General features: G+C 38.5%; 1 protein-coding gene across 1 annotated transcript in view; it reads left to right on the forward strand.

Moving 5' to 3' along the window:
- Positions 1 to 16,910, forward strand: part of LOC126263434 (spatacsin) — a 351,500-nt gene that overhangs the window by 188,887 nt on the left and 145,703 nt on the right. Inside the window, exon 18 of the mRNA XM_049960526.1 lies at positions 6,216 to 6,449. Coding sequence (XP_049816483.1) covers positions 6,216 to 6,449 — 234 coding nt within the window. The remainder of the gene's footprint in view (positions 1 to 6,215; positions 6,450 to 16,910) is intronic.

Raw genomic sequence — 16,910 nt, forward strand, 5'->3', positions numbered from 1 at the left:
CCCAGTTTGAAGTGACACTCTTCACTGAAGAGAATTGAACTCCAGTAATGAGATTGCAGGCTGAAGACATGTCTGGAGATGTCTTGGGCAGCAGTGGGATACCAAACTGACTTATCATCCACCATATGGCTCAACAACCAGGAGTTTCATAGCAGGACCTGTTTAGTTGTCATCTGCGGCACCTTTACAGCACAGTGGTATGTTGATGATATTCTACTCCCTGTTTTGCTGTGCTTCATGCCATCCTGGGCTTAATTTCAGCAAGATAATGACTCTCCACAGTCAAAGAGTGTTTCTACTGACTGTCTTTATGCTCACCAAACCTTATCTGTGCCAGAAAGATCACTAGATCCGTCACCATTTGAGAAAATTTGGAGCACTATGGGGTAAGGCCCTCAAACCAGCTCAGTATTTTGACATTCTAACACACTAATTGGACAGAATTTGATACAATACCCCTCAGGAGAACATCCAACAACTCTCTCAGCCAATGTCTGCTTGCATAAGGACCAGAGATGGACAAACGTGTTATTGACTTGCTCAATGTGTGAAGCTCTCTCTTTTGAAGAAATCATCAAGTATTTCTGAAATTATAGTGATTTGTTTACTTATATGTGTACATCACATCTACCGATTTTTGTCCCTTCAGTTAATGCCTTCATGGTACGTAGTCCCCCCCCCCCTGCCCCCCCCCCATCCCGAGGAGTATATGGCTTGATGTTCTATTTAGAAAAATACAGAATACGGTTTGCAAACATAATGTCTCTTATCCTTAACAGTTTACTTTTGGTGGTGATTTTCTCAGCAGCTGTATATAAATTGAAGTAGTTTAAAAGAAAAACCACACACACACACACACAGACATCTTTCACCTTATTTACAAGGCATCTACATTGGATGCCCTGAATGATTTTTTCATTGCCCATACCTTGCCGTTGGTGGGGAGGCTTGCGTGCCTCAGCGTTACAGATGGCCGAACCTTAGGTGCAACCACAACGGAGGGGTATCTGTTGAGAGGCCAGACAAACATGTTGTTCCTGAAGAGGGGCAGTAGCCTTTTCAGTAGTTGCAGGGGCAACAGTCTGGATGATTGACTGATCTGGCCTTGTAACATTAACCAAAACGGCCTTGCTGTGCTGGTACTGCGAACGGATGAAAGCAAGGGGAAACTACAGCCGTAATTTTTCCCGAGGACATGCAGCTTTACTGTATGATTAAATGATGATGGCGTCCTCTTGGGTAAAATATTCCGGAGGTAAAATAGTCCCCCATTCGGGTCTCCGGGCGGGGACTACTCAAGAGGACGTCGTTATCAGGAGAAAGAAAACTGGCATTCTACGGAACGGAGCGTGGAATGTCACATCCCTTAATCGGGCAGGTAGGTTAGTAAATTTAAAAAGGGAAATGGATAGGTTAAAGTTAGATATAGTGGGAATTAGTGAAGTTCGGTGGCAGGAGGAACAAGACTTCTGGTCAGGTGATTACAGGGTTATAAATACAAAATCAAATAGGGATAATGCAGGAGTAGGTTTAATAATGAATAAAAAAATAGGAGTGCGGGTTAGCTACTACAAACAGCATAGTGAATGCATTATTGTGGCCAAGATAGACACAAAGCCCATGCCTACTACAGTAGTACAAGTTTATATGCCAACTAGCTCTGCAGATGATGAAGAAATTGATGAAATGTATGACGAGATAAAAGAAATTATTCAGGTAGTGAAGGGAGACGAAAATTTAATAGTCATGGGTGACTGGAATTCATCAGTAGGAAAAGGGAGAGAAGGAAACATAGTAGGTGAATATGGATTGGGGGGAAGAAATGAAAGAGGAAGCTGCCTTGTAGAATTTTGCACAGAGCATAACTTAATCATAGCTAACACTTGGTTCAAGAATCATAAAAGAAGGTTGTATACCTGGAAGAATCCTGGAGATACTAATAGGTATCAGATAGATTATATAATGGTAAGACAGAGATTTAGGAACCAGGTTTTAATTTGTAAGACATTTCCAGGGCAGATGTGGATTCTGACCACAATCTATTGGTTATGAACTGCAGATTGAAACTGAAGAAACTGCAAAAAGGTGGGAATTTAAGGAGATGGGACCTGGATAAACTGAAAGAACCAGAGGTTGTAGAGAGTTTCAGGGAGAGCATAAGGGAACAATTGACAGGAATGGGGGAAAGAAATACAGTAGAAGAAGAATGGGTAGCTCTGAGGGATGAAGTAGTGAAGGCAGCAGAGGATCAAGTAGGTAAAAAGACGAGGGCTAATAGAAATCCTTGGGTAACAGAAGAAATATTGAATTTAATTGATGAAAGGAGAAAATATAAAAATGCAGTAAATGAAGCAGGCAAAAGGGAATACAAACGTCTCAAAAATGAGATCGACAGAAAGTGCAAAATGGCTAAGCAGGGATGGCTAGAGGACAAATGTAAGGATGTAGAGGCTTGTCTCATTAGGGGTAAGATAGATACTGCCTACAGGAAAATTAAAGAGACCTTTGGAGAGAAGAGAACCACTTGGATGAATATCAAGAGCTCAGATGGCAATCCAGTTCTAAGCAAAGAAGGGAAGACAGAAAGGTGGAAGGAGTATATAGAGGGTTTATACAAGGGCGATGTACTTAAGGACAATATTATGGAAATGGAAGAGGATGTAGATGAAAATGAAATGGGAGATAAGATACTGCGTGAAGAGTTTGACAGAGCATTGAAAGACCTTAGTCGAAACAAGGCCCCGGGAGTAGACAACATTCCATTAGAACTACTGATGGCCTTGGGAGAGCCAGTCATGACAAAACTCTACCATCTGGTGAGCAAGATGTATGAGACAGGCGAAATACCCTCAGGCTTCAAGAAGAATATAATAATTCCAATCCCAAAGAAAGCAGGTGTTGACAGATGTGAAAATTACCGAACTATCAGTTTAATAAGTCACAGCTGCAAAATACTAACGCGAATTATTTACAGACGAATGGAAAAACTGGTAGAAGCGGACCTCGGGGAAGATCAGTTTGGATTCCGTAGAAATGTTGGAACACGTGAGGCAATACTAACCTTACGACTTATCTTAGAAGAAAGATTAAGAAAAGGCAAACCTACATTTCTAGCATTTGTAGACTTAGAGAAAGCTTTTGACAACATTAACTGGAATACTCTCTTTCATATTCTGAAGGTGGCAGGGGTAAAATACAGGGAGCGAAAGGCTATTTACAATTTGTACAGAAACCAGATGGCAGTTATAAGAGTCGAGGGGCATGAAAGGGAAGCAGTAGTTGGGAAAGGAGTGAGACAGGGTTGTAGCCTCTCCCCGATGTTATTCAATCTGTATATTGAGCAAGCAGTAAAGGAAACAAAAGAAAAATTCGGAGTAGGTATTAAAATTCATGGAGAAGAAGTAAAAACTTTGAGGTTCGCCGATGACATTGTAATTCTGTCAGAGACAGCAAAGGTCTTGGAAGAACAGTTGAACGGAATGGACAGTGTCTTGAACATCAACAAAAGCAAAACGAGGATAATGGAATGTAGTCAAATTAAATCGGGTGATGCTGAGGGGATTAGATTAGGAAATGAGACACTTAAAGTAGTAAAGGAGTTTTGCTATTTAGGGAGTAAAATAACTGATGATGGTCGAAGTAGAGAGGATATAAAATGTAGACTGGCAATGGCAAGGAAATCGTTTCTGAAGAAGAGTAATTTGTTAACATCGAGTATAGATTTAAGTGTCAGGAAGTCGTTTCTGAAAGTATTTGTATGGAGTGTAGCCATGTATGGAAGTGAAACATGGACGATAACCAGTTTGGACAAGAAGAGAAAAGAAGCTTTCGAAATGTGGTGCTACAGAAGAATGCTGAAGATAAGGTGGGTAGATCACGTTACTAATGAGGAGGTATTGAATAGGATTGGGGAGAAGAGAAGTTTGTGGCACAACTTGACTAGAAGAAGGGATCGGTTGGTAGGACATGTTTTGAGGCATCAAGGGATCACAAATTTAGCATTGGAGGGCAGCGTGGAGGGTAAAAATCATAGAGGGAGACCAAGAGATCAATACACTAAGCAGATTCAGAAGGATGTAGGTTGCAGTAGGTACTGGGAGATGAAGAAGCTTGCACAGGATAGAGTAGCATGGAGAGCTGCATCAAACCAGTCTCAGGACTGAAGACCACAACAACATATAGGTTATAGCTTTAAAACAGTTTTTGTATAAAAAGTTTCATGAACTGTTTTAAATATTTAAGCTATATGTGCAAATGAAAAAGAGCTTCTAGTATTTCAGGACACCCACTGAAGATGCCTTATACATAAGGCAAAATGCATCTGGTGTGAAATAAAATTTTAAAAAAATTAATGTGCAGTATGCAAAAGGTGTCTTTTTTTTAAACTGACATTTATCTACTCTGGGTTTTTTACTGCTTATTCTCTTCAGAATTACTGTCTCTGTGTAAGCTCTTTAATGCACACTAATTCAGTTGTATTTGGCCACACACTAATTGAACCAAGCCCTTTTGAGAGGATCAACATTTTTTTCACAATTACTTGAATAGCAGCAGGAGAAGAGAGGCTGGCATAATGCTAGTGATCACTAAAATAAGTGCAAGCATGTGATACTGCTGGCAATGATCTTTTGATCAGATTAGCATCTCAGCCTTGAGAAATACTTAGGTTACTTTGATATCGCATTTCATCCTGTCCTCCTCTCATTCATCATCATCAACAAAACAAATGCAACACTGTACTTTAAACATATTCATCACAGTCAACTGAATGAAAAACTTACACTCAAAACAATGCTCGCACTTCTGGAGAGAAGGGTACAGAATGAAGGCAAGCAGATAAAACCTTTCTGATCGAAGTGTTTGAATCCCTAGGGGCTTCCCAGCTCATGATGTCATATCACAATTTTGTTTTATTTTCATTGTGGTTTGCTTAAGCATTCCAACATAATGAGAAGACATTTACAGATACAAATATAATCCAAACATTTATTTACAGGGGCATGCTGAAAAGTAATGCCTCCAAATTTTTTGTATGAAATTCTTGAAACTATTTGAATAAAACAAACTTTATTATTTCTCAACACAAGCTCCCTGGTGATAAACACATTTCCATTTCCCCAAAGAGACACCAGTTTGTTGATACTGTCATAAAATGTTTGACTTTTTTGATGGAACCACAACCTCTGCTTGCAACACTTCATCACTATCAAAACGAAGTCCTTGAAGGTGTTCTTTAAGTTTTGGAAACAGATCTAAATGAGATGGGGCCAAGATAGGACCGTATAGAGGACAGTCGATGATAATGGACCCAGGGCATCAAATTGTTGCAGATGTTGCAATGCCTGCATGTGTCTGCCTTTGTTATGCTGAAGGAGAAGGTGAACCAGGTATGGATGTACACTTTGACTTCAAAACTTGATTACAGCATGCTATTTCTTCAAGCACTGGCCTAGTTACATTACAAACTGCCATGTTACGCACTTTTGATTTGGAACCCTCTAGCAACAGAGGGCTGCAAATATGTAGGCATGAGAAATACAGATGTAGAATGGTAATAATGTTTGTTATACTTAAATGGCTTTAAGATTTTTCACATAAGAAGTTTGGAGGCATTACTTTTCAGCATGCCTGTATATTTACACATCAGGCCTGGTGTAGCTGTTTCATAACTAGCTGTTGTTCTGTTCTTGTTGCTCTCAGATGTACATAGATGATTAATAATTACAGAGGGAGTAACCTCACCACACATACACACCTGGAACTACACACAACTTCTCTTAATACTGCAGTGGAACTGGTGTGGGTGGTTTACAAGCTCCGAGACAATCAACAATGATGAAAGGCAGGAAACCCCCTCCACCCCCCCCCCCCAATTCACCCCCATGCTCTCTCTCTCTCTCTCTCTCTCTCTCTCTCTCTCTCTGTCTCTGTGTGTGTGTGTGTGTGTGTGTGTGTGTGTGTGTGTGTGTGTGTGTGTGAGAGAGAGAGAGAGAGAGAGAGAGAGAGAGAGAGAGAAAGAGAGAGAATAGAAATAGTGTGTACACAAGCTAGCTCAGAAACAATGTTTGTGACTTCTTGATTATGTGCTATTCCTGCTAAAAATTTACTGTACATAATACATGTTTTGTTAACACTTATCATTGTTTGTATTCCACTAATGATTCTATATTATCATATTGATTGGATGTTACACTAGATTTTTTTTTTTTTCACAGAAAGCCATCAATGCTCCCAGTACAAGCACAGACACCTGCAGCAGCTCTAGCGAGGACATGTACTCTTCACAGACATCAGCTGATGGCACACCTGCAATTAGTGACAGTTACAGTGACAACTTGCTGTTGGTGCTTCTTCAGTGCCACAATAGCCCTGATCCACCAAGAGCACTTCTGTCTTCCTCACTTTTGTTGAGAAACCCTATTCTTTCAGTCTTTGCAAACTGTTATGAGGTAAGTTGGCAGCATTTCTCTAAATTTTATGACTAAAGGTTGTATGTATCTGTTCCATGAGAATAATTTGGAACAGTTCATCTGTTTTGTTAGACACATTGCTTAATTGTATAAAATAGCTTTAGCTGAAGTATTTTGCTTTAATTTGTTTCCAGTGATTGATGTTGTATTTGAAAGTTCAATTAGAAGCAAATTCGGATTGTCAAAGTATAATAATTTTTTTGGCTCCACATTAAATATGTATTTGAACTGTATGCTACTTTTATACATTTTAGAAAATGGTCTGAGGAACTTTCAGTCTTGGCCAACACTCCAGAATTTTTAATCTCAACTATGATTCCACTGCCACTTTTGTCTCCCTCCTGACTGTTTCTTCCTTTCCTTCCTCTCTCGGGGCCTGGAGTGACATTCCTTGTTGTACACACACCTTGTTTCTTTATGTTTTCTGTTTTGTGTCACTCTGTTGTCTAATTGAAGGAACTTGAGATTGAGTGTGTTTTTTCTGTGTTCACATATTTTTTGGCTCTGCTGTTGTTATTCCTGGCTCAGCAGTGGGTGAGTAGGTGCTACTTTTTTGTATGACTTTTTTTGATATTGCTTGTTTGACGCTGTGTTCCATCTTTGGCATTATGGTTGTTATGATTTATATGCTTGACCGTTGCTGCTCAGTTGCTTTATTACTTCCTTCTAATTGTAACAATAGTATAGTAGATTATTTAACAGGCTGTGAATCAACGGTGTATGGCAGCTATCTGGATATAATACTTCTCATCTGTTAAGAATTTTACATAGACTATATGATACGTAGTGTAGTGCACTTATTCTTTCTCAGAGGAAATGATTTCTTTCTATTAAATTTGTGACTGTCTTTTCATTGTAACAATATTATGAAAAGGAGAGATTGCTACTTACCATTTAGTGATGACCTCTGTAAGGTGAGCAGCAATCTAGCATTCTCATAATATTGTAGTTATTCCATCCTGAAGTTTCTTTTCATCATTGCTTTTTACACTCTTCAACTCCTTCTTTCATGGCATTCTGCAAATTAATATACTGATTTCCTCAAAAAGTTTACAGACTTGTTCCTTCTAAGTGGGCATGAAGGTAATTTTGGTGCTGGTTACAAGCGTAAAAAAAAAAAAAAAAAAATTATGTGTAAGAGCAGTTGATGTGGCCTGGAGTAGTAACTGCATCATCACTAATCCCAAGAGAATATAGTGGTCGTAGGAAGAACTTGCATGTTGTTTTGTGTAATTAGAAAAAAAAGCACTAACCTTATCTAACTCCATAGTGCTGAATGGTCTTGTGGCATCTTTTGGAGGTTGCAAAGGACTTATAATGCATAGGTTTGGATTCTTTTGCAGCTTAGACACATTCTCATTCATAGCTGTTAAAATATCACTAAAATTTGTTAAAGACTACCAGTTATTCCGTAATTACCTCCATGTTTGCAGAATTGTATGATGTTGAGTTGTAGTGTCAGTACTGTGTAGTTGTACATCTATAGCAATAATGTGTCAATACTGAGAAAGGAAATAGTTCTATTATGCTTCTAGGACCCAAAGAAATATTACGCAGCTTTTTTTTGTTGAAGGACAGGACCGAGTTCTTTCAGAGTAATCATATGTTCCAGAAACTGTAAATTTGGGGTTTAGTCAAGCTAGCCACAAGTTTCCATCTGTCAGGTTTCTGAATGTGCTGTCATGGCCACACTGTTTTGAAAAGTCAATTATTTCATGACAATAACACCTCATAGATTCTAACCAATGAAGTATCAGAGTTGCATATTCATCTAGGATATTTTCCACATCTCAAAGCCTTTTTGGACATTAATTGTTTATAGATGGGATAATGAAGTACTAGCTATTTCCTAATGATTTATAATGTCATCAATAAAAGATCAAGACTGCTTGAAATGGTGAGCTACGCTGTTTGATTGAAAGCTTATCATTATTTGAGGAGAATCATTTTAACTACACATACAAGAAATAAAAAGAATTCTATGCTACCCACACACCAATTGACATTATACACATGGACTCCACAGTGTAGGAGATGACAATACAAAAGAACATAAGGGGCAAAAACAAATTGAATATTAAGCCAGAGACTCTAAAAACAATGCTACAGCAGATTCTGTGGGAGAAATGCTACTATTCAGTAGAAGAATTCATAGAGGTTGGAAGAAGGCGATTTGAACAAGGGGATATTAATGCCAAATTTTTTAAATTGCACAGATATATATATAACAAAATTGTATTATTATTATTATGCTATTTGGTAATATTAGCTGTTTATGGTGAAATGTCACTATGATTTTGATGTATCTCATGTTGTTGTTGTTGTGGTCTTCAGTCCTGAGACTGGTTTGATGCAGCTCTCCATGCTAATCTATCCTGTGCAAGCTTCTTCATCTCCCAGTACCTACTGCCTCAGAACGTGTCCTACCAACCGATCCCGTCTTCTGGTCAAGTTGTGCCACAAACGTCTCTTCTCCCCAATCCTGTTCAATACTTCCTCATTAGTTATGTGATCTACCCATCTTATGTACTTGAATCAAATTATTTGATTATGTTTGTTATGTAACTAAAAAACCACAACTCCATTTCTTAAATTTGAGCTGTAACAGGATGTTTTAAGCCCAAATCAACAAGTTCTGTTAAAGTGCTGGTAGTGCAAGAAAACTTATTAGTTTTTGCTGGCTGCAGTCTGCAGTAGGAATGTTAGGTACGGATCTCTTTGGAAAGTGATAATTGGATAACTAGTATTTTTAAGCCAAGTGCAAGGCTTAGCAATCTCACATGTGATTTAGATCTTTGGGAAAGTGTCTTAGGAAAGTAAATCGTGTAACAACAGTAGGACTTGCAGCTAAAAGCTTGGACTACTCCCTTAATTGTGCATTTGAGGTTAACATCAGCCACATTGCCGATAATACTCCTAGTAGAAGTATCAAACAATGGAAAGTCCAGGATGTAATGTAACAATTTTATGAAAAGGGAAGTTTCCACTCACCACATAGAAGAAGTGCTGAGTTGCTGATAGACACGACAAAAAGACTGACCTGACAAAAATAAAGCTTTTCAGTTAGTAAGACTGTCGTCAAAAATAGACACACACACACACACACACACACACACACACACACACACACACACACACACACACGCAAATGCAACTCACACACATGACTGCAGTCTCAGGCAACTATAGCCACACGGTGTGTGTGTGTGTGTGTGTGTGTGTGTGTGTGTGTGTGTGTGTGTGTGTGTGTGTGTGTGTGCGTGCGTGCGTGCGTGCGTGCGTGCGCGCGCGTGTGCGTCAAGTGTGGCTACAGTTGCCTGAGACTGCAGTAGTGTGTGAGTTGCAGTTGCATTTGTGTGTGTGTGTGTGTGTGTGTGTGTGTGTGTGTGTGTGTGTGTGTGTGTGTGTTTGCCTGTCTGTCATCTATTTTTGACGAATTGTGACAGCCTAATACAAGTATGAAGATAATGCACTGATGGGTATTGCAAGCCTTGGATGAAGCATTCTATGAAACATGCTGGCAGACCTAGGGTAATCAGTCAGGAGAGGGGCTTGTCCATACAAGAGTGTGCCTGATGTATCACCCCTCATTTGGTTGGATCATATACAACATGGTTTTCATCTGAATACTTCTGGTAGGAGGCTTCCTGCATAGCCAATTATCAGAAGCATCCAGTCTCACCAAACTAGAACCCATCCTATCTCTGTCATTTCAAGCATGTTCCCTAGGTAAATTCATCTCGAAACATAGAGCTTCAGAATAAATGATGTTACAATTGAAATAACTACTAGCAAAACACAGTACTACAACTTGGAAAAAACCAAGCACATCAAAGAAAATGTTTTGAGTCTTCCTTCAAAATATCAGAAACCTCAATAATAAAAATAAAGGATTACACATTATTGGTCATTCTCACTGTCTTACATACAGTTTATGTCCATCATTTCCTTGGTTGACCTGATTAGATTAGTTTTCGTTCCATATATCCGTGCTGAGGAGATCCTCGTGGATGTGGAACATGTCAATTTTTATTTATTTTTTTATTTTTTTATTTTTTTTTAAAGCTGAAATAACAATACTAATAGTATGAATATATACGATACATCATTTGTTTCTACTAAAAAATTCGTCAATGGAGTAGAAGGCGTTGGCCACTAGTAAGTCTTTCAGGCTCCTTTTAAACTGATCTTTATTTGTAACTAAATTTTTTATGTCTACTGGCAAATTATTGAAGATGAGTGTTCCTGAGTAGTGGACCCCTTTTTGAACTAAAGTAAGTGCTTTTAAGTCCTTGTGCAGATCATTTTTGTTCCTGGTATTGTATGTATGAACTGAGCTGTTTGTTGGAAAAAGAGATATATTATTTAGGACAAATTTCATTAATGAGTAAATATACTGAGAGGCAGTAGTTAGTATACCCAGTTCTTTGAAGAGGTTTCTACAGGATGTCCGTGAATTTACTCCACAAATAATACGTATTACACGCTTTTGGACTCTGAAAACTTTTGTTTGACTTGAAGAGTTACCCCAAAATATTATACCATATGACATTATGGAATGAAAGTAGGCAAAGTATGCAAGCTTTTTCATTTTATGTCGCCTATGTCTGCTAACCCTCGAATTGTAAATACAGATTTGTTAAGGTGTTTCTGCAGTTCTGTGGTGTGCTCTTCCCAACTGAATTTATTATCAAGTTGTAATCCCAGGAATTTAAGACTGTCAACCTCTTCTATCTGCTCTTCTTCGTATTTTATGCATATGCTGGGTGGAAACCTCTTACAGGTTCTGAATTGCATATAGTGAGTCTTTTCGAAGTTTAATGTCAGTGAGTTGGCTTTAAACCATTTATTAATATCCATGAAAATATCATTAGCAGATCTTTCTAGAACTACACTTGACATACTATTTATTGCAATACTTGTGTCATCTGCAAACAAAACGAACTCTGCTTCTGACAGTGTAACTGATGAGAGATCTATAATGTACACAAGAAAAAGCAATGGCCCTAAGATGGATCCTTGTGGGACACCACATGTAATTTCTTCCCATTCTGATGATGACTGATGACTTAATTCACTAGTCCCTTGCACTGACACCCTTTGTTTCCTGTTAGTGAGGTATGACTTGAACCATTTTGCAGCACTGCCCGTGACACCATAGAATTCTAATTTACTTAAAAGGATGTTGTGGTTCACACAATCAAATGCCTTTGACAAATCACAGAAAATACCTGCTGCTTGTAATTTGTTATTTAATGAATTAAGTACATTTTCACTGTAGGTGTAAATAGCCTTCTCGATATCAGAACCCTTCACAAATCCAAACTGTGTTCTTGATAATATGTTATTTGTGGTCAGATGGTTGAGCAGCTGCCTGTACATTACTTTTTCTAAAATTTTTGAGAATGCTGGCAAAAGTGAAATCGGTCTGTAGTTTGATGGTATCTCTTTATCCCCTTTCTTGAATAGAGGCTTAACATCTGCATATTTTAGCCAGTCAGGAAATGTCCCAGTTATAATTGACTGGTTACACAAGTAACTTAGAACTGTACTAAACTCACAAGAACATGCCTTAATTAACTTTGTTGATATTTCATCGTACCCACTAGAATGCTTTGTTTTTAAAGATTTTATTATGGACATTATTTCTTTTGGTGAAGTGAGTGATATATTCATGTACTTGAAGCTATTTGTGAAGGCTAGTTTCAGATATTCAAGGGCATTATTTACTGATCCTGATTTCAGTCTTCGTATAATCACTAGTCTTGGTAATAAACAGATCAGCCTCCTAACGTACTTTGCATATTTCCACTCGATAATGCGTTATGGAATAGTTTTCTGGGGTAACTCACCATGTAGACATAAAGTACTGATTGCACAAAAGAGAGCAGTGAGAATAATTAGTGGTGTTCACCCAAGGACGTCATGTAGGCACCTTTTCTAGGCGTTAGGTATTTTAACTGCATCATTGCTAACGAATTTCTTTACAAATAATCCATCTCAGTTCGCAAAGAAGAGTGATGTTCATACGTACAGAACTAGAGGGAAAAATGACCTTTCCTATCTGTTATTGAAGCTGTCAGTTGCTCAAAATGGAGTAAATTATTCAGCAACAAAAATCATTGATCATTTGCCCAACAACATAAAGTGTCTGGCAGGTAGCAGATCAAGTTTTAAATCTAGCTTAAAATCATTTCTTTTGGACAACTCCTCCTACTCCATGGACAAGTTTCTGTTTCAGAAATGGTAAAATAAAATAAAAATTGTACCTCTAAATGTAGCTGCATGTGTGGAACTAAAAATCTCAGCACTATTCAGATATGTATATGTATCTTGTAATCTGACTTGTTCCACATCATATCGATAAAATAATTGGGAAAATGATCTACAGAACATGACATAACTAAAACTAAACTAAAACTAAGTGTCCCAGAAGAGTCCCTGACAAGGGTTTGAAATGCATGCCTTTTCTGACGATGTGCACATTTTCCTTGATCCAAAAGCTGTTAGTAGTATGCAGTATTCAGAGTAAGATGTTCATGGAGAAAATTAATGAGAAGAACTTCTTTAAATTAAAAAGTCAGTCATGTTGGTCCTCAGATTAAGCCAGTGAGTTGCATTCTTAACTATTTCTTGTCCTTGTAAAAACTGTTTGTGCCATAGTACATCTGAGTCTTTGCCAGACTGTTGTCCCCGAACTGTACCGCAAGTCTTTGCAAAATTTCAGATGGTTTGGCACCCTCTGTTGTTAGAAACTTGATTGTAAAGATTGCGTGACAGATGATGGGTACCTCTTGATCTGACATTGCAATCCTGACTAAAGAAATGGTACGACAATGTTCTAGCTGGGAAGTACTATTACTCTAAACGAAAGAAACAATAAGTGGAGATCACACTGCTCTCATTTACAAAAAGGTCCATAAAACAAGAATTCCAGTTTATATTTGATTCACTCTTGTATCACAGAGAATTGACCAAAGACTCATTCTTTGTTGAGACCTTAATGTTAATTTTCTACAAGATAGTATTGATTGGGGGCACTTGTGGTTATTGATGTCCAGCTTTGAACTATTTCTACTGTAAAATTCTATGTGAAGATTCAACAACAGTGGTGGCCACAATGATCAAATATTAATTGTGTTAATCAGTCATAGAAATAAGTATTTTATTGCAGTCATGAACAATTGCTTGATCACAGTTTTTAGAGAGAAATTCCCGGTGAACACTAAGGAGAAATTTATTAAGCAGACAGCACTAGTCTTGTTTTCCACTAAAACAAATATGAGTAAAATTAAACAGAAGCAAGGATAACTTATGGGATTAAATTATCTTGTGCTACGAAGAGCAAGCAGTAGGTAATTCAGAATGTTAGCTGTAGTCAACAGCTGAAACTGCAGTACCGCTTGTATTGCTGCATTATGTTATTAAAACAGCAGAACTCATGTACTATGCTAAAAAGGAAGAATAAAACAAAAATTTTGGAACAGTAATAAACAAGACACATAGAAAAGTAGCAACCTAAATAAAATTGATCCCCTACGGTACAGCTCTGTAAGAAATTGTAACACTCTCAAATCATTAGCTACCAAGTTCACTGTGTACTTCCTCACAGTGGAATTAAACATTGCACTCACTGACATCTTGGGTTGTCGGGTGTTCTGCCGGATATCAGCGTCGTACTTGCACGATATTTTGGTCACGTAGCTCGTAACAGTCCCAGGAGCTGGCTGCACGGGTGACTTTGTCTTTTGGATGTTGATGGTCAGGCCAAACCATTTACGTGCAGTTCTGAAACAGTTTACAGATGGTTACAAGTCTGCAGGTGTGTGGGCTGGAGAAGCACTGTTGTCTGCATACTGCAGTTCTTTTACCTGAGTGAGACTAGTGAACCTTTTAGAATGCAGTCTGGACTGATTAAATAACACTCCATCAAATCTGTATTTAAGTTCTACTCATCCATTGTTTACAGATGATGTCTCATGAAGCATGGCTTCTAGGTACAGAGCAAAAAATTTTGGCATGAGGACACATCCTTGTTTGAGCTCATTAGTAATGAATTTGTCATATATTTTATTTTGGTGTAGCACTTGCCCAGACATAACATCATGGAAAACTAGAATACAAAATATTCGGGGCACCCAAAAGGTTTTAAAACCTTCCACATAGATTCTCTGGGCCTTTTCTAGGCCATAGAACACAAATAGTTGACAGTTGTTGGTTCGAAAGACAACTTCACAGTTACAGATAGTCTGCATAAAACAGTTATGTTGGCCACTGATGCACTGTGTATATGGATGGAGTTAACCCATTCAGCATCAGCTAAGGCCTGAAGATGATACATTGAAGTGCCAAAACTGGTAGCAGTACAACAAATGACATCATAAGGATTCTTACAATATTGAACAGCCGTAGTCCCCCAGATCTCCAGTCACAAGGATGGACATACAAGAACAAATAGTAAAGGCTTATGTCGTTCCCTGCACTTGTCCTGCAGTTGTTGTGCACAAAAGATCATATCAATAGTTCCCCTGATAGGGTGAAATCCCCATTGTAATGCTGGAAGTACAGGCTTGTGAGGAGTCTGGAGGCAGTTCAACAGAATTCTAACAAAAATTGCAGAAGCCATGGAGATCAAGGATGTGCCATGGTGTACCACATATGCTTCAGTCACCTTTTTCAAAGGTGGTGACAATTTTGTAGTTCTTCATGCTAGCTGGTACCTTATGGACTTCACACATTAGAAGAAACAGGGAGAATAATGTGGTTTTTATGTGGAAGCCACCACTTTGAATGATCTGCAGTGGCATTTTGTCATGTCCGGTTACCTTTCTCCATGTCATACTATCTAGAACCTTGTTGAATTCATGAAATGTCAGTGGGACTGCATCAAAGGTTGTGTTGAATGTTGTGAGACATGTTTGAGTAAGTCGTCATCAGCAGTAGACCTATGATTTAAGAATGAGGTGAAATGTTCTTTTGAGCAATTCAAGACTTCTTGTCTTCGGTGAGTATGGTCATATCGTTGGCAGCTTTTGGGGTTCCCGGAGAGGAGTGAAAAGGCCCATATATTTCTTTTCTTCCAGTGTAAAAGCTCTGAAAATCCCTGGCATCTGACAGACTTTGAATTTCCTTAGCTTTTTGTTGCCACCAGATGTTCTTGGTTGTTCTTATGTCAGTTTTATGTTTCTGCTTGAGCCCTTGAAAGCATGTTTTCTTTTCCATAAAGGATGAATCTTGGCACTTATAACATTCTTAATTACTTCATTATTGTTATCAAACAGTCATTTTTCTTTTTTGTGTCAAAACCAATGACCTCTTCTGCAGCCTTTTTGATGATGTTTTGTAAAGTGGTACATTCCTATTTGACACCTGTTGCATTACACGGCATATTGCTTAGTTGATCCAAAAGATTGTCTTGCATGAGAGAGCAAACAGTTTCATTCTGCAGTCTGTTGATGTTGAATTTTCTCCGGGAGGAATTTGAGAAGTAGGATATGTTTTATGATGGACAAAGACCCTCAGATGGCTAGCCAGCAGTTGTGATAGGTTCAGCAGGCATTGGTGTTTCAAGATGCTTTTGTTATCAACGTTATCAGGTGTCTTTCTTGTCACACTGCTGAGTGATGATATAGTCAATGAGATGTCATTGTTTGGAGCATGGGTGCATCCATGTAGCCTTATAACAATTAGGTAAGTGGAATTGTGTGTTGGTGATAAAAAAATTCATGCTCAGACAGAGACCAAGAAGTAGTATTATCATTAGCAAGTATCTTGAAGAGAACGTTTTTCAGTTGATGGTAGAACTGCTTGTCTGTATCCTCTGCACTGGATAAAGAGGGAGCATTGTCAGAGAGGAGGGAGACAAAGCTATCTCCAGTGAGGGGGAATTCGAAGAATTATAATTCTTTGATTGACTGCAGTAGGTGTTAATCAATGTTGTTTCACTGTTTTTGTTTTTACTGCAAATCCTTCATCAAGGGTGTGTGGTTCTTCCGTATCCTTTCCTTTATAGAAGATAGTGTATTCTGAACTAGCCTCATTGATGTGTCCTTCAGCTGATACATTGGTTTCACTTAAGGCAGCAATGTCTGTATCTAATCTAGCCAGCTCGTGGATGAGGAGAGCTGTTCTTCTTTCTGGTCTATTACCACTTAAGTGTAGAAGAGTCCCTACAGTCCATGTTCCAGTAGTCATAGTCGTATTGTTCTCTCTTGGTTTCTGTCCACAAATTAGGAGTAAGCTTCTGAGTGTGGATTCCCAGCCTGTTTCAAGTGTGACTTTTCATGTATAGCCCACCTTTCCTAGGGCCTTCCCCATTCAGAATGGGCAACAGTGATCCTAAATAGGCCTGCCTGTTTGCAGATACAGACCATCACACAGCTGCTGCCAGAGTGCAGGTCCGTACCAACAGCTTCCAGCTTCACTAAAGCGTATTACCAG

Source organism: Schistocerca nitens, chromosome 6 (assembly GCF_023898315.1).
Source record: "Schistocerca nitens isolate TAMUIC-IGC-003100 chromosome 6, iqSchNite1.1, whole genome shotgun sequence".
Taxonomy (NCBI): domain Eukaryota; kingdom Metazoa; phylum Arthropoda; class Insecta; order Orthoptera; family Acrididae; genus Schistocerca; species Schistocerca nitens.